Below are 27,757 nucleotides of genomic sequence, written 5' to 3'. Positions count from 1 at the left end.
TCCTGTATACAATCAGCCACCTCTGTTGAAGGATGTGGCAGACCTGAGCTTATTGCGAACCCGGGGGGAGCTCCATTTTGGTACCAAGCGGGTCTCGTTGGGAGACACCCCCTCGTCCACGTCATCGGCTTCAGTTTTTATCTCCATTTTCTGAAAAATGAGTAGCCCAATATTATTAAAAAGGAAAAACGTCTACTGTTAGACTCAGGTCTTTCCTTAAAATTTGTACTAAAGTCATTCAACGTTTTCCGAAAATCTTAACAAGGAAATCTAATGCTAATCTTAAGGGTTCAGTTACAACCAACTTTAATTTTTTTTTATTTAAATCTCATCAAATCCCCTAGAAAATGATTTTTTTTCTGTAATCTTCGTACTAATTTGGTATAAAATAAAAATTCGTTATAACCTGAACCATAAGTCGAATCAGCATGTGTTGTTGCTCCATGAGCCGGCCTAGTTCTTTCAGCTTATACTTTTGCTTTTCCAATTCAGACGCGATGTAATCTTCATTACTCTCCAATACAAGATCCAGTCCCCCTGTTTCAATATTAGTAATGCACGATAAATTGTACAATCATCTAGTTACTAATAATGTATAAAATATTAAGTATTAATAGTATAAAAAATAGTGCTTTAATATTTTTCCTTTGTATACATTGCGACTAAAAATCTTAAGCATTTTTACAGTAACTAGCTCGAGGGCTCCTTGTAATCAAGGTTCTGATTGATTCTGACTGATTGCCACGATGACCAGTATTGCGCTCCCTGCATCCAGCAACTTTACGCGACCATTTAATTATTACCATTTAACTCATCATCAGACTTAATTGTCGGTCCGCCTAGTCGGGGACCTACCTACGCCGCGTCTGCCTCGAGCCTCAAAGGTGCCCTTTTGAGACCTTTTGAAGCTAAACTTCGGCTCCATATATTGCTATTACTGGAATAACCGGAGAACTCCTAAAGTTAACCCTACTTCCACTTCTAAAAGAGTATTTCTTCGAGAAGATTCGCTGAAAAGAAAAACCAGCTACGCTTCTGTCTTCGTTTGTCTGTTTATATCGGAAAATTTGCCTGGTACGCGGAACATTGTATATTCATTTATTCATATTATTGTTCACATTTTATTATTATAGGATTTCATATTATTGTGGGATTATTTACAGTGAGCACTTATGTAAGAAGCCGGAATCAGATCGAGCTCCGGTTTAATGATATTCCTCATCTTAAAACTACAAAGAGGCTGAACTTATGCCACGAAAAACACAATTATTACTTTATTTTAATTGCTATAAAAATCGACAAAAATCTCAAATGTTGTTTTTTACAATAAATATATATATAATAAAGCGATTTATAATAAATATATGCTTTACAATTTTAACTAAAATTATTACTATTAACATAACATACGTACTGTCATCAGTAAAGGGGTTACAAAACCATTTCCGAAGTATAAAATCTAAAAATCCCAATTTACACTTGTTTGTGTTTGGATACTCAATCAGTTCATCTTTGTCTACCTTCTCGAGGAGCATCGCTGGAAGTTTACGTTCCAATTCCGTGTGTAAGACCACCTGAAAATCCGTTAATACAATGTTAACTGGAATCGCATTATCGCAACAACACATGACACGCAGACTCCAAGTGAATAATATTTTTTAAATAGCCTAGCAGTCCGCTACTCGCTTCGCCACCTTTTGTGGATGTAATATTATGGAATTGATGCATATAGTATTATATTAGTAATTTTTAAAATACCAAAAAACAAAGGTTCTGGCCAAGTTATAGACCTAGAAAAGCCATAGAAATTATGTTTTTTAATGAACGCCACCACCCTCCTTTGGAAAGAATTTTGTAAAAACCGTTTTAAATCTCTAAGCCATATGTTTTGAGAGATATCGTGATGAGTTCAAACATACATAGAAATTTTTTATATGGTATACGTAGACAAAGATATAAAAATTAAAAAATGGCTGTACCTGCATAGCCAAACGCTTCAGTTGAGCATTTCTGCGTACGCTCTCAATGTCCCCTACAGCCAAACCGATAAGTAGATTCATCAACAATATCGGCATTAGCACCATAAAGATAGCCAGAATAAAGAAAGTGGCCATAGGAAATGGTAGTAATGCGTCGGTATCAGATTTATAGTACGCTTGTACATATGTTCCCACAAAGTCAAGCTCTCCGAGCATCATTGCGAAAGTCCTCATAAGTGACATAAAGATGCTACTAAAAGACAAATGGTTGCCCTGTAAAGGAAAATTGACATAGTCTACGATTACACAAAAAGAGAAACAATTCGCTGTGAAACGTCGCACTGCTAAAAAAATAAAATCGCTTGCTTAGCACATTCAGAATACCAACTTTAGTAAACCTATGAGTAAGTTATAAAGTTTACTTCAAATAATGGATTTTAATCAATTTACTATTATGTTCATGACGTCATGACCGCTCAGCATATTGATTTTTTAAAAAAAGCTTATGTTCAAGACACTATTGATTGAAGTACTTACTTTAGACAGCAATATATGGAACGCCAATCCAAAAGCTATTATAAGGATGGAAAAGACCATTAAGACTTTGATAAGTGTTTGCAGAATCTCTAAGAACATCACAACATAAATTCCGACTTGATCAAAACGTTGTAGGAAGAGGAGCAGCTCGAACCACGCCAGAAATACTGTTATGGATGCAGCTGAGAACTGGAAAATTAACATTAATAAAATGTATTTGAATCCTGCAAAGAATTTGTAATAATTGTGTGGCAACATCACATGGCTCGGATTAGTGAACATGTACATTTTTTTGTCAATTGACTTTAGTACCTTCTAAAATAATCTACAGCTCCAAAACGTGGCGAATCTTTACTTAATAGCAAAGAGCAATTTATATTTGTATGCTGTTCTTATAGAGGATTCGATTTTTTTTTGTTCAGTTGGTCATTTACACGATATTACTATTTAAGAGGAATACAACATGTATTATTTAAAATCGCTTTTTAAACCAATGTTCGCTTCTTAAACCTTGAAATCGAAAAATAGCTTTTTGGGCATGTCGTATTAAATTGACCAAATGTCATTTCATAAAATTTAATGGTTTTTAAATATATAGGCGTATACCTTCAACATATGTGAAAAAAGTATTTCTAATGAAAAAAATTATCCTTTTTTCCTTTCAAGTTAATATTTTCACAAACATGAATATTAGTACCAACCTGAACACCACATTTATCCGTAAATAGTGATGGAAAGACAGTCATTGTTGAGCTGATATACAGTATCCACGATAGTAAGTTGGAAGGATCAACTAAATAATGCCATTTCTGCTGCTTTATATTATAGGCCTCGCGTATAAGGCATATGCTATTGTACACAAGAATGGCAACAGTACTTGTGTACATAGCGATAATTTTTTCGAAATCTGGAATGTTATTTAGAATTATATTAATCGGTTTATTTTTATACACGTTAATACGTTGAAAAGCTTTATGAGGGTAAATTTATAGCTCATTTGCTCTGAAATAATAAATGAGAAAAAAATAACGTAATGACGTAATAAATAAAATAAATAACGTAATAAATAACGTAATAAATAAAATACGGTATTAAATAAATAACGTTTTCAAAGTAAAGATTACTACAGATTAAAATTAATTATCGTTTTCTATCTGTCCGTATTGACTTTGTAGTCAGACGGGCAGATGCATTTCAGGAAAAAATAACAGGTTGTCAAATATCACCCTTCCGCTTTTTTGCTCTTTATTCAATGCTTTATAAAAAGTGTTACAGTGATCGGATTTAGTTCAAATATGCGCCGTTTTGTTCGATAATCTGTTTCCATCTAGACGGCAACTTCATAATACCTCCCTCGTAGAAGCCCCCCTCCTTATTTGCGAAGAACTCGGACAGCCACTTTTCACAAACCTCTTTTGAGTTCAACTTTACACCACCAAGGGCGTTCGCCATAGACAGGAACAGGTGGTAACCACTTGGCGCTATCTCCGGGCTATATGGTGGATGTGATAAAACCTCCCATCCGAGCTCCCGTAGCTTCTGACGAGTCATCAACGAAGTGTGTGGTCTGGCGTTGTCCTGGTGGAACACTACACCCTTCCTGTTGGCCAATTCTGGACGCTTCTGGTCGATCGCCTGCTTCAAGCGGTCCAGTTGTTCGCAGTAGATGGTAGAATTAAGCGTCTGGCCATATGGGAGCAGCTCATAGTGGATGATTTCCTTCCAATCCCACCAAACACACAGCAAAACCTTCCTGGCCGTCAATCCCGGCTTGGCCACTGTTTGGGACGATTCACCGGCCTTCGACCACGACCGTTTTCGCTTGTTATTGTCGTATGTGATCTATTTTTCGTCGCCAGTCACCATCCGCTTCAAGAATGGGTCGAGTTCGTTCCGTTTCAGCAGCATATCGCAGGCGTTGATTCGGTCCAGAAGGTTTTTTTGCGTCAAATCATGCGGCACCCAAACATCAAGCTTTTTTTGTATCCAGCCTTCTGCAGATGGTTTAAAATGGTTTGGTGACTAACTTCCATCTCCTGGGCGATGTCACGGGATACCACATGCCGGTCTAACTCGATGTAGTCCATGATTTGATCAGTATTTGTCGTCACAGGTCTTCCGCCGGCTGGCTTATCCATGGTGTCGTTTTCGCCGGCTCTGAATCGTCGAAACCATTCCTCCGCGGTTCGAAGTGATAGAGTACCATCCCCCAAAACACCATTAATCTCACGGAACGTTTCTCTAGCGGATTTGCCTTTAACGAAGGAAAACTTTAAAATAGCGCGATTCGGCGTTAGTGAACTCCATGTTTACACGTCTATAACTGTTGAACGCAATATCCAAACTATATCATCATGCATAGCGTCGTTTTGTAGGTTATGTCAAGACCTTTCAAATTATGGTATGTATTGCCAGATACGAGCTCTGTAGCGCTTTGTACATAGCCGCGAAATTCAAAAGACAAAAAGGCGGAAGGGAGATATTTGACAACCTTTATATAAATTAATGTTATATATTTCTCAGTGATGACTTTATAAATGATAGTTGGAAATAGGTATAATTTTTTGATGACAAATGAGCTACATTGTTTAATACTTACCCTTCTCTTAAAGCTTATACTATCAACTATCACTTTATAGGATATATAATATGAGATGTATTATTTCATTGTTCTCACCGTTATGTAGCTCCGTGACAGATGTGACATTTCCGGTAGCGTTCCTTGCCAAATTATTGAATGCAATGTCTGAAGAAGTACAAATATCAGTGTGGTTCTTTGCGGTATTGTTAACAGGTACAATACTCATTAGAATGTAAGCGTAAAGTGTTACGCACGTCAGAAAGATGCAGTAAAAAAGTAAGTTAGCTAAGTGGAAATATTTCCCATAGGAATTCCATTTCATTTGTAAATATTTTTGACTAAGCGGGTGCGCCAACAGTTCGACTCTTCCATGGGCTACCATTGCCTGAAAATATTTAAACAAATTATAAACATGATATAGGAACTGAAAAAGAAAGTTCGAGTGCAATGTTAGTGATAATATACATTGTGTATTTACACTGTTTATAATATTTAATTTAAACATTCACAGCAAAAATACACCTTTTAGTATTAACAAATCCACCACCATGACTTTAAAAATTTCCTTACCATGTTAGGCATTTTGTATAAACTACGATTATTTTCAAAGCTTGATTATGGTGTTACGGTTTTCTCGTGAAAGGCAAGCCACATTGTGTTATTGTGTATATTGTACGGAATCACAACAATAATTGTTATTAACAGGGAACCATCGGACTATTTATTAAAATTATTACATTTTTACAACAATGACATTAAAATTAATTGTTACAAATGTATTACTTTTTTCTTATTCTAAAAAAAATGTTACAAGAATTCATTCCAAGTTATGACAACATTGTGGGTCCATTGTAGTTTTATCAAATCATGTTTAATATATTTTTTAAATAAAATTATTAAATCTGTCTTTCATAAATAATTTAATGAAATAATCCCATGGAATAGACGAACAAGAACAAAGACAGAAGCGAAGCGTCAGTGTACTAAAGTGACACTCCACTCACGTTGATAACATTCAACGGTTCAGGTCGAAACAACGGGTCGCCGTGCGCCTGTCTCAGCGCTTCAATCTCATGCTTCGAATGTTCGTAGAATTGGAAAGAGTATTTAATCTGCGACGAGCGAAAGTAACCATTAAGTTTAAACGAGACGAAGAAAACACAACTTACGTTAAGAGCAGGCAACGGTATGTCCTGCGATTTCGGTACGTTGTTCTTATTGCCCTCTTCGAACTTTACTTGAGGACATAGCGCATCGAAGTTGTACTTGATCTAGATTTTGTAAAACGTTTAATTATAAATTGCTAAATTGAATGAATTTAAATTATCTAAGCTACACAAAGGTTTAATACATGTAAAAACTCCATATACATACGTTGACCTCAATGTTCGTTGACACTTGACGCCACTGTTGGCATAAACTATTTTAGATATGGTGTTAATAAATTAACGATTGTGAAATGATAGTCAATATTTTATACAACTACATAATCTATTTGGAAATAGTATAAAATAACTTTGTTTGTCTGCCCCAGTTACACATGTACAGGGTTTATGTACATGAATATATAGCACATTTATCAGCAAATAGTTTTAAAGTATTAACACCCATTTCCAATCACTTTATTTAAATTGGAATGCGGCGACAATAACTTCTTTCTTCAATAAAAAATCTACAGGAACAGATATTAAACCTAATTTAATTTTAATATGCAGTAATCCTAATTAAGGCGTGAGCATGTATGGTACTATTGGGCAAGCTGTACAATAATAGACTGCAAATGAGCAATACATTCATAATTTTAAAACTTTTACACATATAACCATTCAACCTGTATATTTATAGTCATCAAAGAAGTTTTTTTTGTCACGTTTGTCGTTAAAATTATAAATTAACGAGCGTGTTCGAGCCATACTCACGTAAAAACTTTTAGAGTCCTTCTTACAATTGGCTTTAGTGATACATTTATCTTGTACAGCTTCAAATACGCGAGGCATATATGCGATCAATGCTAGTGTGACGCAGGGATGACGATCTGAACGCAGTGCCATCACTTCCTTTGCTCTGTAAGTTGAGTTGGACAGTTCAGGTGTTGTTTTACCTATCGATTAATAGGAATTTAAAGCGAATTGGTACTTTAAAACTATTTTGAATTCCCTATTACCTTAATTCATGGGTAACCATAGCAAGAGCTGCTTCAGGGAACTTGTAATAAATTGCGTAATCAATTGCACTCATGTCTAGGCTGTTGTAAGTGAGGCTGCATTGCATGGAGAGTAATAAAGCTATAGAGTTTGGCTTGTTTTCCATAGTGGCCAGATGTAATGGAGTGTTCTGAAATTAATATAATAATAATTAAGTTTAAACTGTAAATAATATCATTATTATTTTTATCACAAGACTGTTGGGCGTAGGCTTCCGCATAGATTTCTTAAAGGATCGGTTTGAAGCGGCCTGCATACAACATCTTCCAATGATCTACACAAGGTCGAAGTTAGCTTTGTGGGCGGACGTTGCACACTCCGCTTGCTCGTTGGTGGTCTACTCTTCAGCACTTTAAAGACCTAGCTGCACTCTAATATGCGTAGGCAATTTAAATAAAAATTATGCATTATTATTAGAATTACTCGTTGAGCAATGAAATGATGAAATTTTTATATACTATGATAGACCAAGCTACGAGTTATTCTATATGCTTTTTTCTTGTATTTCAAAAACTTTAACGTCAAAGACCAACATTTTTAAAGTTTGCCCATGTAATTTTGAAACAATTTAAATAATTAATCATCACTCATAATTAACTAAATAGAGTGACCAGACGTATAAGGTACGCTATGATATAAAAATTAATGTTCCTTTTAATTAGTTTTCGACCTCATACACAGCGTAGTAAGTAACAGAACCGGTGTGCGCGGACCATACTACGACTGATTGAGATCATACGGTTATTTTTTTTTTTTTTGGTTATACTATCTGAAATGGAGACCACGGATCGGCAAGAGCGAAATAATATATATGAAAGAAAGAAGACCTATATCCAGCAGTATATATCCTGTATACTTACCCCATCTTTATCAGTTTGATCAAGTAAATGTGAATGAACGGAGTGAAGCAACTCAATAGTTTGTGTATATCCACTCATGGCAGCTAAATGCAGGGGATTACGACCGTTATGATCTCTATGCAGAAGTGCTCCACGGTTTAACAGCAGTTGAACAACTCTTGTGTGGCCTTCGCGAGAGGCAATGTGAAGGGGAGTCAGGCCCTCTCCGTCATTTTCATTGATAATGAATGTTCCTTTATCAGAGTCGAGCAGCTGGGATGCCGTGTTATAACGTCCATATCTAAGAAGATTGATCAAGACATATTTAAATTTTAATTTTTAATAGAATTAAGAAGAAAATCGTAAAGATTTTTAAATTCAGAACATTGATTTACCTCGCGGCAAAATGAAGGGGACTTTCGTTTTTGTTATTCTTCAGATTGATACATGCTCCTAGGCGTATAAGATTTTCCAAAGACCTTATGTGACCCTCTCGGCTGGCGTAGTGAAGTGGAGAACATCCTGTGTTGTCCTTCTCATTTAACAATTGCACCAAGGCCTGCTCGCAGCGATCCTGAAATACATAGAATACTTTCGTCAAAATTTCAAATAATTATTATAGCACCCACTATATTATATATTCATGCCTAAGCTATAAACGGTTGTTCCCAAGCAACCGTCCACCCAACCCCAACAAGTGGCCTCCCAAGGCCTTCCCGAAAACGGGACTAAACCTCCCACGCCCGTCTTTCTCCACGACATATAGTTTTTAAAGTTATCTCCATCGACGATATAAAGTGATTATGAGTTATTTTAATTTTCAACACGTAAGCGCCTGAAGTATAATCAAGTTAAGTAATTAATGTTAAAAAGACCAATGATCTAAAGATCATTCACATATTCAGGTCACTAAAGCATATGCTTTAGTGACTATATAGTCGTGCTTACTTTCGCCGTAATAAATGATTGTTGCGAAGATGTGAGGAAAGTTCCTGCCATCGCAAAGTTTCAGAGCAAGAATCGTGACCCGGTCTCAAGGCAGCACGGAGTTTAAGAGAAGGAATTGTTCTTAATAGGCGATGGAGTCAGAATAATACATGGATGCCTATTTAGAATCTAGACAATGGTTAGTTGTCTACGAGCAGAACTTCATAACAAACGTACCACAACGCGCATGTGCCATAATTCCAAATTAAAATAAATGACTTTACTTTTAAAAAGTATTTTGATAAACTACCATAATATTGGTATCAGCGTTCGAATTTCCTTGTTTTGCATAAAATTTTTAAAAAAGGGAGACTCCTTCCTTGTAAAATTATCATGTATCAACAATACTGCTCGAAGTATCTTCGATTTCCCGGTACATCGAGTTCCAGAATTTTTAGGTCCCATTATCTATTTTGTATTAGTAACCATCCTGCACCCGTGAGTGATCAAATATTTTAGAAAATAAATAAAGATTTAATTCAGTTTCATTAAATAGTTTCTTACAGTATACTGCTACCTATATTATATAACATTTTGTGCAGTACAATCTATTTAGGGCTTTGTCATGTTTATCTTGGCACAGATATTAGCTAACGCACCTGCATGATGTTATAATTTCCTACACTACGAATTCACTGGCTTTATATTACACCGATATAAACAAAATTACATCCTAACATGAATTAACCCACAAAGTTTTGAAATTAATTGTATCAGAGGTCCCGTAAGATGTTAATATAAGATGTATTAATTCTTTCGATAGATCTAGAGATAAACTAAATTCATTCTTACATAACCACTTAAATCTTCTTAGAATCATACGCAATAGTTTGTTCTAAAGAAAAACTAAATACCGTTCCGGGCGCTTTTTCACGTTATCCTGTATCTAAGACTAATTCCGTGTTAAGCCTGTGAACTCGGAACCTATGAACAAAGTTGAAAATGGAGGAAATAAAGAATACACCTCACGCAAGACTAACCAAGCTTTACGTAAAATTACCTACACTACCATTATGCAATAAACTTGCACTATCTTTAAAATTAAGTACTTGTGTTCAAGTCTTCATTAACCAGGTCAATTTCATTTACACTATAGCTCATCGTTTCAACCCATAGAAGCCCACTGCCAGTCAAAGGCTTCCTCCAAAGATATCTATATATACCATAATGGCTACGCCTGGTAGACGAGTAGGCGATCGCAGTGTTGTATTATGGTAAGCAGAGCACGATACTGTCCATCATCTGTTTTTAAGCAGGGGCAGTCTTATATAATAATTGAATCGAACCCACGACTTACGAATGCAAATCTCAGTTCTCTACCGCCCGGCTACCATTGTATTATAGCCCTACTAACTTGTATTCGGTCAAAAGTTATTTATACTTAACTTTATTTATAATATACCTCTAGTGTAATCTATTGAAATTACAAAAAAATGATACATTATAGATTAAAACATTCTTGAGAAAATGCTTTCGAAAATGTTGCAAAGCGTCTTCAAAAGTTCAGTCACCCAAATTATACCATGTCGATTATTACTTGTTCATATAAACCTATCAGCGTTCATACAAAATATACTAAAAATAAATGGCCGTACATTGAGTATGTTACTAAATTGTCTTTTCTAAGACATTTGACTGAATCGAAATGATTTTGATTCATAATTGTTTCAGGACGCCCACTACTGACCATAGATCTATCCTTATATTTCCAATAGGACCGGTAGGAAGCGGTCTGTATACAATGTATTGGACGATCTTAAAAAGGACATAAGTTCACTTAGTGGTAGCTGCGCCCTAGTCAAAATCTCGCCAAGTAAATAAATGAATATATATATATATATATATATATATATATATATATATATATATATATATATATATATATATACATATATATACGTATATATAGATATGAGTAATAGGTTTTGAATTTACCTATTTTATTATAATGTAAGACCATTCTTCGGCGTTCTTTATTACAAAGAACATTTATCTAACCTATTATCTGCAGCTCGAGGGTCAGCAACCACTGCACCTGCAAGCAACACTTTACACAGGCCGTCGCGTTCTACATAACAAAACAAAACAACACCCGTTTTTAGGGAGCGGCCGTCCGCTCCCTAACTACGAACAGCGTAGGCGGACAGTGGTTGGATCCGGATCCCTCTTCGGCTCGCCTGTGGTCAACGCTGCCGTCCCAATCCGCAACCACACCCCAGCAACACACCCCGTCAAAGCTCTACCGCGAAGAGTCTTAACCACGTGCGTGCGTCCCCGTAAAACTGGTAGGCGCTTCACCACCTTTTAGTTTCTAGTTTTTAAATCTAGTTCACGGACCCTTTCGCTCCGTGAACTCAGTACCGATGAAGCTGTAAAAGCCTTAGGGCTAACAGCATTAACATCTTCAGAAACAATACAGCTCTAGGATTTATTTTGACACAGTCGGATATTTAAAAGTAATCGACGGAACACTAGATAAAATTATTACCATTAATACTTCATTTAAAAAAAAACATATAATTAGAATGAACGGTGTGAAAGGCACTTTGTAGTATCTGTGTAGATAAAATAATGTATACAACGTTTCGCTGAAAGGTACAAAAATGTCATACGATACCCCCAGTCCTCATCTCATCTTACTGAACCTCTAAGCATAATAAAAGATCTGCTACGGTCAGCACGATAGGCACGGACTTAAAAAAATGGTTACGAAATCAACGACTTCGTTCGCTGAAGATTTGAAGAAGATTAATAATAAAATACATATCAACGTAAAAACTTTAAGCACGACCGTCGAAAATTTCTTTTTTTAACTATATCTTTTAAATAAGATGACATTACCAAAGTATGTTCAGTATATATCTTATTCTTCACACTTCAATATTTACAAGAAATGACCTTTTTTAAGAATTAGTGATAATTATCAATTTCTACCTAACTCGAAATAATTTTCAATTGGTCACGGCATATAATGGTACATAAATTATAAAGGATTGCCACTGCTCACAAACAAGGTTTCAGAGAAAGGACAGCGGCGTCCTTTACGTACCATAACACCACACTGTGATCGCCGACCCGCCTACCAAGCGCGGTGATCATGGTGTTTACCCTATTGATATATGTGGAGGAGGCCTATGCCTTATAATGGGCGTTTATGGGCTGAAATGGCGATCCTTAATTTTGAATGAGATATATATACGAGTATATATATATATATATATATATATATATATATATATCTCATTCAAAATATTTCCAACATATTGTGGTTTTTATCTGAATAATAAAGTTATTTTAAAACAGATAATAATTTATTAATTCTTTAACTAAAACTCTTTAAATAAATAAAGAATATATAGCACTATGTTAAATTTCAACTAAATACGTAAAAGTAACTGGAGATACGTTATATATACTATAAACTATATAATTTAGAACATTTTAAGATGATGACATACCAATTATTTGTTTGTGATATCAATTAAATTATTTACATCAAGAAAGACTTACAAGTCGACTACTAAATTATGATACGAGTAGTGTACATATACTTTTAATTATATTTGGGTGTATTACTACTACTATTATTTTAATTGTATTTATGTTGTACAGTTAAATAATGCATATTCAAACATAGCTTATCTTATTTATGAAACTGAAATAATGACAAAAAATTTTATATTTAAAACAAAGAGAATGTAAATTATACGTAGTCTGAAATTTCAATTCATAGTAAAGATTGTACGAATTTTTTTGACACAAAGTTAGTTTTTAATTTTTTTTCAATCTGCCTTTTATTAAATATAAAATCTCGGAAGAAGGTTTGTGTAAGACTGGCAAACAGGTTTAAAAATAAATTTAATTCTTCCAAACACTAATGACTAACTCTAATGTCCAAGCGCATTAAGTCAACCACTCTACGAATCAACCGCACCTTTATGAAAAATAGATGTAAAATGTTGTTAGTTAAAAAGCACGATGAAAAAATAGGACGTCAATATATTGATCATTAAATTATAATTAGGTACAGACTTCATTATCACCATCATCATTACAGTCGTAGGAAGGCTAGCATAGGTCTCCGGAGATTTCCGAAAATACCGGTAAAGAACAGCATGCAGTATTTTCTGACGAGCTTAACCAATTGTTGGCCTTATAAGTACAAGTGGTGGATCGCTTCATTGCTGATTCCATCTCGCAAAGTAGTCCCGACCATAGCTTATTATTGCATAATTTATGGTTTTTGAAACAAAAGATTGTGAGTGGGATTGTACGTTTTCTTACTTACTAGAACTAGAAACTTGGTAACATTGTATAAAAAATTGCGAAAAGAATGGCCCTGTAGAACTAAAATTTAAATCAAATTTCGTAGAGTTGTCTAGTGGGTAAACAATTTCTTTTGAAAAATGGGTCCCTAAACTTGGAAAAATGATTGATGGTACTGTTTTGTAATGTTGTAAGAACGTTTTCTTGTTTTTTCACGATATGACAAAATTTACATTTTAACTTACGGATCTTGAACATTTTTTTATGTTGAGTACGTTTTGTGTTATAATAGATTTTTGTTTGACCGCATGTTCTACACTAAAAAAGTCTTTATTTTACCAAAAAATATAGATATACATATATATCTAAATAACATATTTATAATAGAAAAAATAATAAATAATTAGATACATTTTGTATTAACATTTCAAATTTTATTATGAATATTCATATATACACACTAACTGAACAAGTAATGAATAATTCTCAAGGCAGGAAGTAATAGTTTTTCCAATGATATGATATTACGGTAACGCAAAGCATTGATAGACAGTGATTGCGTGATCTCTCTTAAGAAACAACATTATTTTTAGTAAGTGTATTAAATTTTAATAAATATTTCCTGTTAAATTTATTTTTACAATTAAAATTATATAGGTATTATATTATTATATAGGTAAATCAACTAACTTATTTCTAAATCATAAGTTAGTTAGGAACATTTTTTCTCAATAGTTTTCTCAATTCGTTTTTTATCAGGATCTAAATCATCTCGACTTTACAATTCGCGGAATTTATCATAACTGACCTTGCAATTTGCTGCAAACTCTTCGAGGCGACCGCCATTCAACACGACTAAGTGCAGTAAATTTCTCGAATTTATGTCTTTTAACTCGATGTCAGCACCGAGTCTAATCTGTGATGGAAACATGTAAATAATAATACGTATTTTATTATTAAAATATAATGATATATAAAAACGGTATTTAATTTACCAAAGTATGAACCGTCCTCCAACCAGCTCTTGAGGCAGCTAGTAACAGCGGTGATCTTCTCTCTTTGTCCAATGGATTAATATCTGAACCTTCCATGATCAAATAGCTTACGATGTCAGGATGATCAAACATGGCAGCGCAGTGAATTGGAGTCATCTTTTGAACGTCACAGGACACGAGGCAAGCCTGCTTCTCTTTTGGTTGCATTTCGAACATCAATCGGACAATTTCTAAAGCACCCTGGTATTAAAAAAGGTAAATAGTATAATCATTACGATGAATATGAAACAAAAGTAAGATTTAAAGAAAATAATAAAGATTAAAATTTGTATTAATGTTAACTTTTACCTGTGCGCAAGCAAGGTGTACAGGAGTTGACAGATCGTGTTGCTGAGTAGAAATTTTGGCGCCAGACCTTAGACATAGCTCTACAGCTTTGATGTCACCGCCGTGTACAGCGGAATGTAGTGGCACATTACCTTCGCTGTCATACAGAGAAATCAAGGATTCTCTGCTACATCCCCTAGACTCGCCCCACTGTAGAAATACTTCCATGGTCCTCGAAGACGCATTTTTAGCTGCTTCGTGTATTGGATAGTAACCGTTGTTGCAGGGACGTTTACACAATGCACCCAACTCTGATATCTGGTAGTAAATTAACATTTACATGTACAAGATTGTTTTTAATTTTTTCTATGTTATTAGTACAAACGAGTGCAATTTTTATGTTATCGAAAATTTGATGTCTTACGTATCTAAATATAAAAGACTGTGTACTGACTGATCACGATATTTTTGTAACAATGCGGCTCAGAGACTTGAAATTTTACAAGGATGTTTTTTTTTTTCAGTAATGGTCGGCTAAAAAAATGATTGTACAAATTCTACTCGCAAGTGGGATTCAGGAGGAGTTCATTAAAATGCATCTATATTCAAACTAATATCACTTAAAAGTGTAAAACTTGTCCAAAATATTTCTGCAATTATAAAAATTACCAAAAATGAATTTAATGAAATTTCACCTACGAAAGGTAGTGCGGATTACGCGAAGCGGGCAAGGGACAAAGTAATTTATAAGTGTGTTACACGCACACACACATATTTTTTTATAATTATCAATATCTACATTTACTATTCGTTCCACAGTAGTTCAATGAAGTAATTGTTCAAATCAAAAATAAATTATGACTTTATGATTATATTAAACCTTGCACCCTTAGGTTTTAAACTCCATTTAATTTACGTTATAAGGAATAAAAGAAGATTACCAAAACCCTGGCGCATTGATCGTGGTCGTGTATCGCAGCAAAATGCAGCGCAGTACGTCCATGTTCTCCTCCAAGATCAACGTTGAACAGATCCTTATATTTCGCAAACACTTGTAGCACGGACACCTGTTATTGAAATAATAGATTAAATTTTTCAAATAATTAGTTTTCTAAACATTGATTGTCTGCTTTAACGATCATGCAATTCAGTAGAAATAAAGAAAAAGAATCGCTAGCAAATTACAAACAGGGCATTTAAGACTTCAGCCAGTTATTTACACCTTATTATAATTTACACACAAAGCAAAATGTGGTAAATATCATTATAAATAAATAAAAGATGTATACAAAATTAAATTTCGAATGCAGTTTGCTTTTGACGTATGAAGCGCGATGTTTTAGTTTGTACAACACAAAGGTATTGTTTTGTTGTAGTATTATATTTAACTGTGTGCTATTGTTAATAACTACTAATTATTTATTTATAGCGTAAAACTGACGTTACATTTAAATAGTAATAAAATTCTCTGGATTTCTATAAAAAGATATACACTGAATTAGATAATAGATATTATGAATTAGATAATTTGATATTATCTTTAATGATGTAGTCTGTCAGGAACCGTTAGTGTAGACATCTTGTCTTGTTGCTCCCGAGAAAGATTATTAAAACTATAACCATGGTCTTATATATCTTTTACGAACCGAAGAAACGGCTAACGTTTTTTTTTTAATTTCACAAGATGATGTCTGTCTTGAAATGCCTTAACAGAAACGATGACAATTTCTTTTCAAACCTTCGTATACTCTGCTTTCCTGAGAATCTAGTTATTTATTTCACTAGACCAGCAGGTACCAGCTGGTCGTCCACTTGGTCTTTTACTGTCCTATATACAACTTTTTTCTATTCTACAAGCAGTAGTTCGTGGAAGTTATCCAATTGTGTGCAGACAATGCTGCCAAAATAGCTCAAGACTCGTCGGTAAAGCCTGGTCTTAATTTTAAATTGGTTGAGGATGAACTAGTTGCTTCACCTAGGTGTACTGTGCATGTGTTACTTTTTTTCACAACACCAAATTTCAAAAGCCAAAACAGAGATGATCTTTTTTTGAACAATACAAACAGCAATAAAATGTAGTATTAAAACTAGTTAAAAAATAAAATTCAAGACAATGATCGTGAATATAAATTAATTTAGTTAATTTTTTTTGACAATACCGTTATACGTCCTAATCAGCAACAAATAATAGCTAATAACCTATGTAATCTTACATATAAATTAAAAAAATTTTAGCATTTACCTTATTTAATTCAGTAGCTAGATGAATCGCAGCTTGCGACTTTTCATTTAAAGCACTCGTATCTACGGATCTAAAAAAGAATGATGTAGCATTTTGATGTAAAAAATTGTATAGTATAATTATATCCTAAAATATTGGCGTACTTTTATTGTATGAAAATCAGAACTCGAAATGCAAACATGTAACCCTTCATTCGCTTTGTACAAAGTATTAAAAAAATTAATTTAAATCAAAATTTCAAGTTGGTCTATTTATTTAATTGTAATCTAATTTCTATATCATTTATTGTAATAACTTGTGTACCACATGGGGCTATATGAACCGGTATAGAATTTCCTTAATTGGCTTATACTTTTACCTTAAGAGGCATTTGAAGATTCTGCGGGTACGAGGTGGAAAATCACAGAGATCTACAACTTGTTGTAAGGGTGTGAAGGTACTACAGTTTCACAAGATTGGGGCAGAGAATGTCATCAGCATTAATTTCGCCTTTACACAAAGCGTTAGAAGTCAATCGAAATATATAAATAAATAAATAAAATAGAAAGCAAAACTTACTGTTGTAGAAGGAACTCAATAGCATCGAGTGCTTCGTTTTCTACAGCAACGTGTAGCGGCGTATTTCCAGCATTATCGCGAACCTTAAAATCTAAAAATTACTTTACCTTAGTAAATTTTTGCGTTAATAAATAGGTTTTGATTGGTATATATTTTATAATTATTATGACACAGGCTTTACTTAATGCGTGTTTTTGGATATCTCAAGGTCTTATTACTTACTTAATTTAAAAAAAACATGTTCCCAGGTATGTATTGAATATTCTAGACTGTCACTCCGCTGCGGATCGACAGTCGCCTAATAAATAATTGTTTTCAGACGAATAACATTAACAAGATTTATTACTAGACTGTCCACCAAACAATCATCAATCTCAGGATAAGATCTATTTGACCTATTTTACCACTAGAATTTTTAATTACTTAAATTAGTTAAGTCCGGTTAGAAAAACCACAGGCTGCTCAGATGAAATAACTTTGAACTTATAGATGAACTATTTTTAACCCTTGAGTGAGGGTATAAAATATCACATATATACCGCGATCGCCACTTTTGGCAAGCGGGTTGGCGATTGCATTGTGGTATTGTTGTACGCTTGGACAACTGCACTCTATCGTCTGGAAACTTGTTTGCGAGCAGAGGCAATCCTATATATTTAGAACACAAAGTGTCAATTACGTAGGATTGTACCCTGTGAATTGTACCCGCAACCTACGATCGCAAATCAGTTCTCTACCTCTGGGTTACCACTGCTCATTTTGAATATATTAATAATATATTTTTGGACGTCCGTTCCTCCAATATCATTACTTAGAAAAATAATTTCCTAATAAGAATATCACGATTTTTAAGCAAAACTAAAAATCTCTGATGCCGTAACCATTTTTTTGTGGACTATCATCTACTATTAAGAATCATAACAAAAATATCAACATAAAATAATACTATAATATCGTAAATCATGACAAAAAATATGTACAGAATTGTGCTTAAATATATTGTTCGTGCGAAGTTAGTCGTCGTTGAGAACACTCTGCATATTGTCGTATAAGATATCCGTACATATAATGCCTAAGTTTATTAGACCTTAAACCATTTACGCCTTCCTCTTTCTTTAACGCGATGGCACAGGTGATTCTAGTTAAACAGGGCCTTCGATTCCTTCCAATCGCAGTTCGAATAAGCCATGAACGCTTTATTAGGATTTATTAAGATTATAAAGCATTTATGTGCCACCCAGGGAAAAGAAAGTAAAAAATTATCGTACCTTCCATTTACGTACACGTGTATATCTCCGTTAAACTTTTTCACACATATTCTATGAATGGGGTGCCGACATTGTCGCTTAATTGTCAAACTATTCGTATTAATATTAACTAATTTTAATCCGACTAAAATATTTTTTTTACATAATTTTTGATGGTCTAAATCATTACTCTTATTCTGCTCTTTTCTTTCACTACTAGATTCGTGAAATAAACATTAATTATTAAATTTGCTTGTGAAATCTAGAAAAATTAACTCTCTTAACTGCTAACACTTGAAATGTTTTAACGGAAAAAGAAGTGATTATGAACAAAATTTGATTTTTAACCCTAACTAATGTATGTATTTTCTTCTTTTTCTTTTCAGCTGACAGATGCCTACTGAAAGGCATAAGTCTCTCCCCAAAGATCGCAATGATAACCAGTTTTGCGCTGCTTGTATCCAGTGATCTCCCGTGACCTAAACTTTATTGTCGGTCCATCTAGTAGGAAGCGTACCCACGCGTCAATCGACTAGTGGTCGCGACTCGAGAATTATTTTGACCTCAACAGCCAGCTAGCACGTGGGATATGCTCCGCTTACTGCCACTTCAGACGACGAATTCCACAAGCTCCGTCGGTGACCGTGGTTTTTCTGCTTTGTCCTTTATTTCTGATTTGACCCTTCTCCGTTACTTTCTAGGTGACCTTGGGCCTTCTTATGAGGCCCTTCGTTAGCGACCACCACGGATCCATAAGTCATCACTGGCAACACGCATTGGTCAAAAACCTTCGAATTCAGAATGTCTATTCTGGAATTTTGACGAGAAGATGTTTATGTGCTTCCAGAACGTTTCCCGTCAGATTCGGAGAGCAATCTGTTTCTTGAAGTTGGACTTACCAGACTGGACGATTTTTCCTCGGTATATTTAATCGTCTACAGCTTCGAGGGTAGCACCTCCGACATATAATTGAGTAGACACCACATAAATATTAGACATGAACTTCGTCTTTTCCATATTTATTATTAGGCATACTTGTCCAAAGGCTCTACCGAAATTATCGAGCATTATAAGCCCTCTATAGTCTCTGTCATGTGATTATATCATCGTTAAAACGAAATAATACCAGTTTAATATTTAATCGATTTAAGAAAAAAAGTAATACAAATTGAACTACAATAATCTTAGTATTGAACCAAAATTTAAACTCTTTCGTAATAGCTTTTTACCCGAGCTCATAAGTGCATTAAGTATTAAGATACTCGTGAAGTAGTTACTATAAGTCGGAGATATTCCTTAACGGATAGTTTAGGATGTTACTTGCGACAAAGATTTAAGTTTTAATCAAAATTATTAATATTATATTGAAGTAATTTTTATCTCATGCCAATAATATATAGTTAAGTGTGCCTTGTAAAAACATAGTTATTACAGATTATAAATGAACAGCTATACTTAGAGCAGTAATAATTTTAAAACATTTTATAATATACGTATCTTAGTTTAAGTTAAGCTAGTTAAGTTAAATTTTATCGTAAATGGCACATGAAAAATCACAATAACAATGTGTAAGGCTACAATTTTCTTAGCAACCTAGGTAGGTTGTATTGGATTAATTCCATAAAACATAACAGTACTGCAAAAAATACATCAAGTTGTGCGATTTTAGAGAACTAACTAAATTTTTTATGGTAAAAATAACAGTAGTGAATAAGTTTTCAAATATTACAATTAAATTATCCATGAAAAAAGTCAGATTTTAATATTTTATTACACCTAAAAGATATTTGCGCAGTAATATTCTTTTAGGTAACTAGGCAATTTATTAATATTGCTAAGGATACAGCCTTAAATCATCCTACTGCGGTAACATGTAATGGCCGTCATAAAGAGTAAAGTTAACATCTTGTTAAATAAAATGGCATTATTTAAAAATAACGAAAGATTACATGTTAAGTCCAGCACGGTCGACGCCTTGGTTTTAGATGCAGTCACAAAAAGTTTCAGGTCGCGTAGAACTCTATGCATAATATAAAAGCGATAAGTTAGCGACACTGTTTTCCAATTATCTTGTTAATGTAACTTTAAGAAAGTTATAAAATTTACTGAATCTGATTTTTCTAACATAGATTTTTTTGACACAGAAAGTGATCATCCACTTCAAACCTTATTGATATGTTCACGGAGGCTCTACGGGTAATGGACAGTTCAATGCACGGGGTGCACAAATCGAATCTGGAATGTGGGATATTCGTAGATGAACGAGGCTAAATTACATAGCTCAGGGAATTGAGAAGAGAAGTGGAAGTGGACAGGCTGCCTATCGCGCGGAACAGATGGCCGCTGGAGCCTTATAGTTCTGCAGTAGAGACCGCGGACTGGCAAGCGCAGAGTAGAACCTCCACGCACAAGGTGAACAGATGACCTTGTTAAGGTCATTGGAAAAGGCAGGTGGCAGGCTGCTCCCTACAAGTTCTACAGGAAACCTATGGAGTAGAAGATTCAGCTGCAAACTTATTACGGCCGAAATGATGGTGATAAATAATGTTATGTAATGTAAATATTCACATTTTCTCTATTCGATAAATTATAACACTTACCGCCTCCATAGTTATTAATGAAGTGAAGGATATTTGTGTTGTTTTTGGCAGCGGCTTGATGAGCAGCTGTACGACCTCTCGGGTCTCGGACGTTAAGACGCGACGGATCTCTTAGATAGAGTCGCATAAAATCTTCAACATTGCCACTTTCTGCTGCCTGTTTGAAAAAAAAATAGGTTCAGAATAAGTAAATGACAAATAAAACAAATAAACACGCGGCAAATGTTCTTAATATTATTAATTAACGACAGGCTGTATTTCAATTGAAAATATATTTCTGATACATATTTTCTGTATACATGGGAAATTTTGTAAAAGATATATAATCAATTATAAAATTGAATAAATTGAAAAGTTTTACAACAAACAACAAAGTTTATAATTCACACACACATATATATATTTATATATATATATATACATATATATAAAAGTAATTAACGATGTCATTGTTATTCTAAAAATAGCCACTTTTATAGCCCTATTTATTTTTAGAATATGATATTTCATATATATTCATCAAGAGCAATGAACATATTATCGCCGCAAAGCAGGAGATATTCTTTTGATTACATCCTTTTTCATAGTTTCTGTAACAAACCCAACGACTCTTCTGTTACATTCGTAAAAGGTTTTCATGTAATGATTCCGATATGAACCATAAACGAATACAAATTTACGAATCTTGCAGACTTTTATCTCTTCTATATCGAACGTAGTGAAATGGTTAAACGTAAATTTTCAACTTAAACTGTTATACTTTTATTTACAATGTAACTACTACATGAATCTGAATTGTTCAATAGTCGTTTTATGCATACATTTGTTATTATTACTTCTGAATTAATTTTAAATGTTTACATTATTACTAATTAAATAAATTTAAATGATTCACTTAATATAAAATATTGAATAAAATTATTAAGTTTATATGTAATTGGTGTATCACCATTTTTCATCCCTATCATCATTTTAACCGATCGTCATTCACTAAAAGGCTTTAGGCCTTCCCTAAAGCATGTTATGATGACGACATATCGCGACCGTGACCGTCTGGGGTCCACCTACTGGCATCTTCGCACACCGAGTCTAGATGTGGTCGCCATTTAAGAATCTTTCGGCCATAACAGTTTCGTCACACGATCAATGTGTCCTCATTGCCACTTAAGACAAGCAATTTTTCGTGTTACTTTTTTTTTGTATTTTTCGTGTGATCAAAGTTTTAAATATAATAGAAATTATTTCGAATACACTTGTATAAAAACAGGATCATCAACAAGGATTTATAACAAACTACCAATTCATTGCAAACAACATACTACAATGATTAAGTTTAATTTAATATAATCGAAAAGAATAGAGTATATTAACATAAATCTTTAACGTCATGCATTTTAACAAAAGGTTTGTACAAAGACTTATATATACAAATAGATTATGTAGTTGAAATTACTTCCATATCACAGGTTATGTAAAAAATATTATAGTTGTAAAGCGGATCGATTTAACATACGGATGGATACAACGAATTGCAGACAAATTCCACTGTGCATAACAGAAAAGCATTAAAGTGGAAGAAATTCTAGCAAAAAAGGAGATTCCCTTATGCTTCGTTTGTCGTATGAGTACACTAGGTACTTTAGATTCAAGTGAAAATCAGAGTTAGCTTTATTAAAAATCAACATAGTGACTTACTTTAATCGAAAATTAATTAAAGCGCATAACCTACTTTGTGTTACATAAAAAAAAACGAATTAAGTTAGATGTTCGTCTAATAGTTTCTATAACGTTGTGTACTTAACAATGAAATACTTGAAACGTGTTTTGGAAACAAAATATCGTTTGGCGCAGATATCACTCGTTCGGAGTCAACCAGTTGAGACAAAATAGAATGTATGCTTATCCAACTAAAACTACAGCTAACTTTTTAGTACAAATATAACTACAACCGGTGTCTTAACCTCAAGATATCAGTTCTTAGAGTCATAAAATTTTATTTAAGTGATATCCGAGCGTTAAAACAAGATCGGAAGTTAACCACTATCCTATATATCGAAAAAAGATTCTCAACATTGTTCCTATAATGCGAAGAATAACAGAAAATTTCTGATAAATAAATATGATAACATGATTAGATTATATGATTAGAATATATCAAATATTAAAAGTAATTACATAACACTATTTATAGTACATATGATTATAAAATAAGAGGCGATCACTTCATTCTTATTATAGGCGTCCTTCATAGATTTCCAAGAAAGGCGGGTTGAAAGCAGTAAGAGTACGTTCAGCGTCTTGCGACGACCTTAACAAACTCTTTCTATCCAACTTGTGGTTGGACACCCTTAGCCCGTCCATACTCTAGAACCCCAGGCCATTTATTACGTGGTCTATCCACTGCTATTTCAACTTTCCAATCCGCTGGGCAGTCAGTTAATATCGTTCGTCTCTTCATTATTGATTTGATCTCGCAGAGAAATCCCATGGATACCTTCGCATGCCTCATTGCGATCACTACTTGATGCATAATAATGCTTACCACAATAGTATGAACTACACCAGGTTTTATCAAAGAAACAAAACACTACCACTCAATATTTACTACAATTTGCCAAAAAAATGAATAATAGTGTTACTGATGTGAAGCCGTACTACGTTTTGCAAGATAACTGACATCTGAATTTTTATTAAAAATAATCATGAATTCTTGTGTGAAATAGTATATAAGTAAGTACAACGGTAAACTGAATGCCGCAGACATTCTCTACCAATTAACCTTTTATTTAGTCAGCGCAGTTAGATTAATAAAAGTAGGTGAAATGACCCTAAGAGAAATCCTTAAAAAAACTAACATAAATAGGTATATATTGTAATAACGTATAAATATGTTCTAGTTTCAGGAAACACGCTGAATTCAGCTATGATATTTTTTTATAAAAACTAATAAATAATCAGGAATTCTGGTGATTTAAAAACAAACTAGTTAACCAAATAAAATACGAAGAAGGTTTTTGTATTTTCAGAGGCAAAAATTAGCAACCCCATTTAATTACCTCAAATTATATTCAAATTAATTATCTTAAAAAAAAAGCTTATGTAAAGATTTCAAGAGATAATATTGTTTAGTGCTAGGAAATAGAATTAGAGTTAATAGATTTAGTAAAGTAAATAGAAATAAATAGTATTTGTATAATTTTTATCAAAACGAAAAGATAACTTTCATTATAACATAATATCAATAATTAAGAAATTGAATGGAACACGTTTAAGCAAAAATGATATCCCAGAGACAAGGCCGGGCTAGAAATAATTATCCGATAAATAAAAAGAAATTATACACACACCTGTCGATATCAACGTAATGGAGGTTTATCGCGAATGCTCCATTTGACTCGGAGTAATTATTATTGGCACAATATATCGTTACTGTTACCACGTGCCATATTGGACCATTCATAGAATGATTGTTTTTTGCTGTACATTTTTACCTAGAGCTTTTTAATTAATGAACGGAGATTACTATTTCCAAGGGAAATCGAGGGGAACATTTATCATATATTAGTAGATTGGGAAGGAGAGGGCTATACTCGGGTTTTCTGTGTTGGGAAAGAAACTTACATAGCTCGCATTGGAAAGTTGTAGTAGTGGTAGTGGATATGTCAATTAGTGCGCAGAACAGATGTTCGCCTTACAAGTTCTGGAGTTGAGACTAGTAGAACATGTGCCCACAAAGTCGACAGACTACCTTTTTTCAACAGAAAAGACTGGTTGCTGGCTACCTCCTGCCCATTCCCATTATAAATCAACGGGAGAAGCTATGTGATAAGATGATAAAGATAAGTAGATTGATAATCGAAATAATTTAATTTTACTCTGGATAACTTATAATATTCTTATGGATGAAATGAAAAAAATAAAAATTATGTAAGGGGCAGCCAGAAATGTAAAAATCACCAAGTTCGACACATGAACTAATTCATTAATGTTTAACCCCAAAACAACACCAAACACCATACTATTTTATTATGCGTCTTTTCCCAGACTTGATTTAAGGCAACATCAATCAGAGCTCTAAAGCTTAGCTGTGTTCCAGCTAAATTTTGGAATACAACTCGAGCGTTGGCACAGTTTCACGATGATAATATACGTATGGTTTATCTACCAGCATTTAATGTTTCTCGTACATATGTGCTGTTCTATAAACGAGAATTTTTTTTCGCATATGCATAAATAAATAAATATGTGAATAAATATTAGTTATTCATTCATGAATTTCACTTTCAATTATTAAAAATCAGTATTAACATGAAATCGTATGGAGTGAAGACGTGGTATGGAACAACCAATCAACCAACCACCACTACACTAAAGACCACTAACATAACCACTCTAAAATATGAATATATGTTAATTGTGGAGCCGTTTATTTATTGGATAAAATTCGAGTAACTTTGGGTACATTTTTTTGTACTTTATGTACATACATTCAAGTTTGAGTTGAAAAGCAAAGGACAATCAATATATATACCGGTTTCTGCAAATAGAGAGCGCAATCAAGAAAACAGAAGTTTTTGATTGAAGTAAAACTTTTAAAATTAAAATAAATCGGAAAGCGAATGAGAAAGAAGAAAAGCAGAAAAATAGATGATATAATTATTATACATTTTTTTTCAACAATGGCAAGTAAACAAATTATTAGGCGATACGAGGTGATTGTTTGTTGTGTAGGCTTTAAAGGGGTGAATGTATAGTTCAGTTAGTTTTCAGCATTTTGCTGGCAATAGAACTATACATTCTCCTTTCAACATCCCCCAGTATAAAGTGATCAATTTGAAATATATTACGATAATTATTTTATTCTTTTCGAATGCGACAAACTACTTTGGATAATACAAAGATTTATTATTATATAATAATATGAAGATTTATTTTAATACGTGGTAATCTGAATTTAGAAAAAGCTTTTTCATATTATCAATACGATAAATATTACGTAAAGAAATATCGATTTCAGGAAAGGGTGTACCATACTGTTTTTTAAATTTATACTTTGAAAACTTTTACACCTTTAACCAATAAACCTGTGTATTTGAAGATATTGGAAATCTTACTGTAAGCACAAAAATTTGGATTCAATATTATGAGAAAAATTTTACTATCTGAACATATTGTGAATAAGTTATTCAAATACAAAATTCTAAAATATTCAGATCAAAATTAGAGGTGTGGTCCAATAAACTTATATACAAAAATTAGTAATAAATAGGATTAGAGGAATAACACATATGTGCGGTTCCGAATACATCCATCTTATAACACGAATCAAGTTAATAGAATTCGCGTCAAAAATAATTTACATCTTTCTTAATGATGGTCATCTAAATTTTTAGATACCTAAAAACACATACATATTAATGTAACTAACACTAATTACGACGGAAGAGCTTTAATTTCGGTGTGGTATCTGAATAATTTTTATAAAAAAGTAAGGTTATTACTCCCCTATTCAGTTTCATTTCATATTTATTACCATTATTAGACACCGTGACAAAAAACAAGAATCAACAACAAAAGAAGTATGGTTTTATATACGTAGTGGTTGCAAGTTTAAAAGCTTTGAAGTCGTAAATTTTCAGCTTATTTGCTGTCAATGAATATGTTACAACCTATTCTAAAGTCAATCAAAAATCAGGTGTAAAAAATAACGCAACGAAAATATGGTAAGATAAAACGTCTTTAAAATTAGGGTCACTAAATATTAATATTAATTGTTCTTTATTATTTGTTCCTGCAGACTACTGACAGAACATATTGGTTTGACGTATTTAAATAAAAATAATAAATTAATTTAACAAATTTCATTGATCATTTTATACAATGTGAATAGAAATAGATGTAAATGTTTTAAAGATTTTTTATCTAACAAATGAGGTATACATTCACCTCACCAAAGGCTTTACATCACAGTCCAATAATATATATAAATATATGTGGGTTATCCACAATTTCGTGTTATTTTAGTGCACCGAATTAAAGCAAGCAAAACCATAAGATAAAACTTTGTAAAAATATTTATCTTACACCTTTACGTTTTAATATTTTAACTTTAACACAACAACAATTCATTAGTTTGATTCGATAACAAAATAATTATAACACATATTCTTCTATTAATAAACCACTTAATTAACTTATCCTACCCGTTATCTTAAAATCAGTAGGAAGCTAAAAATATTTTATAACTATATACTTGCCTGCATAACCTCCTCATAAGCTATTTTATTGACGTTAACTAGTCCGAATATACTTGACCAGGGTCGTGGTAGTTTTATACCGCCACTTTTAAAACTCTGAATATTGGACATACGTTTTTTTTTGTAAAAGGCATACAT

The 27,757-nt window shown here is 33.3% G+C and overlaps 1 protein-coding gene across 1 annotated transcript; it reads right to left on the bottom strand.

Annotated features, from left to right (window-relative positions):
• Window positions 1-12: 12 nt before the first annotated feature.
• TrpA1 (Transient receptor potential cation channel A1) lies at window positions 13-27,757 on the bottom strand. The gene is made up of 20 exons (XM_068764524.1): window positions 27,616-27,757; window positions 21,363-21,515; window positions 17,516-17,606; window positions 16,958-17,027; window positions 15,657-15,782; window positions 14,737-15,033; window positions 14,389-14,628; window positions 14,202-14,309; window positions 8,536-8,714; window positions 8,162-8,441; window positions 7,262-7,431; window positions 7,017-7,161; window positions 6,267-6,368; window positions 5,194-5,482; window positions 3,218-3,423; window positions 2,517-2,705; window positions 1,980-2,252; window positions 1,415-1,574; window positions 407-537; window positions 13-150 (listed from the first exon to the last, which is right to left on the bottom strand). Exons 1-20 carry the CDS (start codon window positions 27,755-27,757, stop codon window positions 13-15), a joined length of 3,489 nt encoding a protein of 1,162 aa, XP_068620625.1.

This window comes from Battus philenor, unplaced genomic scaffold, assembly GCF_028537555.1.
Source record: "Battus philenor isolate CCGP_79_NKW_IND1 unplaced genomic scaffold, ilBatPhil1.0.hap1 SCAF_1, whole genome shotgun sequence".
Lineage (NCBI taxonomy): Eukaryota > Metazoa > Arthropoda > Insecta > Lepidoptera > Papilionidae > Battus > Battus philenor.
The sequence above is the reverse complement of the archived record's forward strand: the minus strand, read 5'-3'. Positions and strand labels throughout refer to the sequence as shown.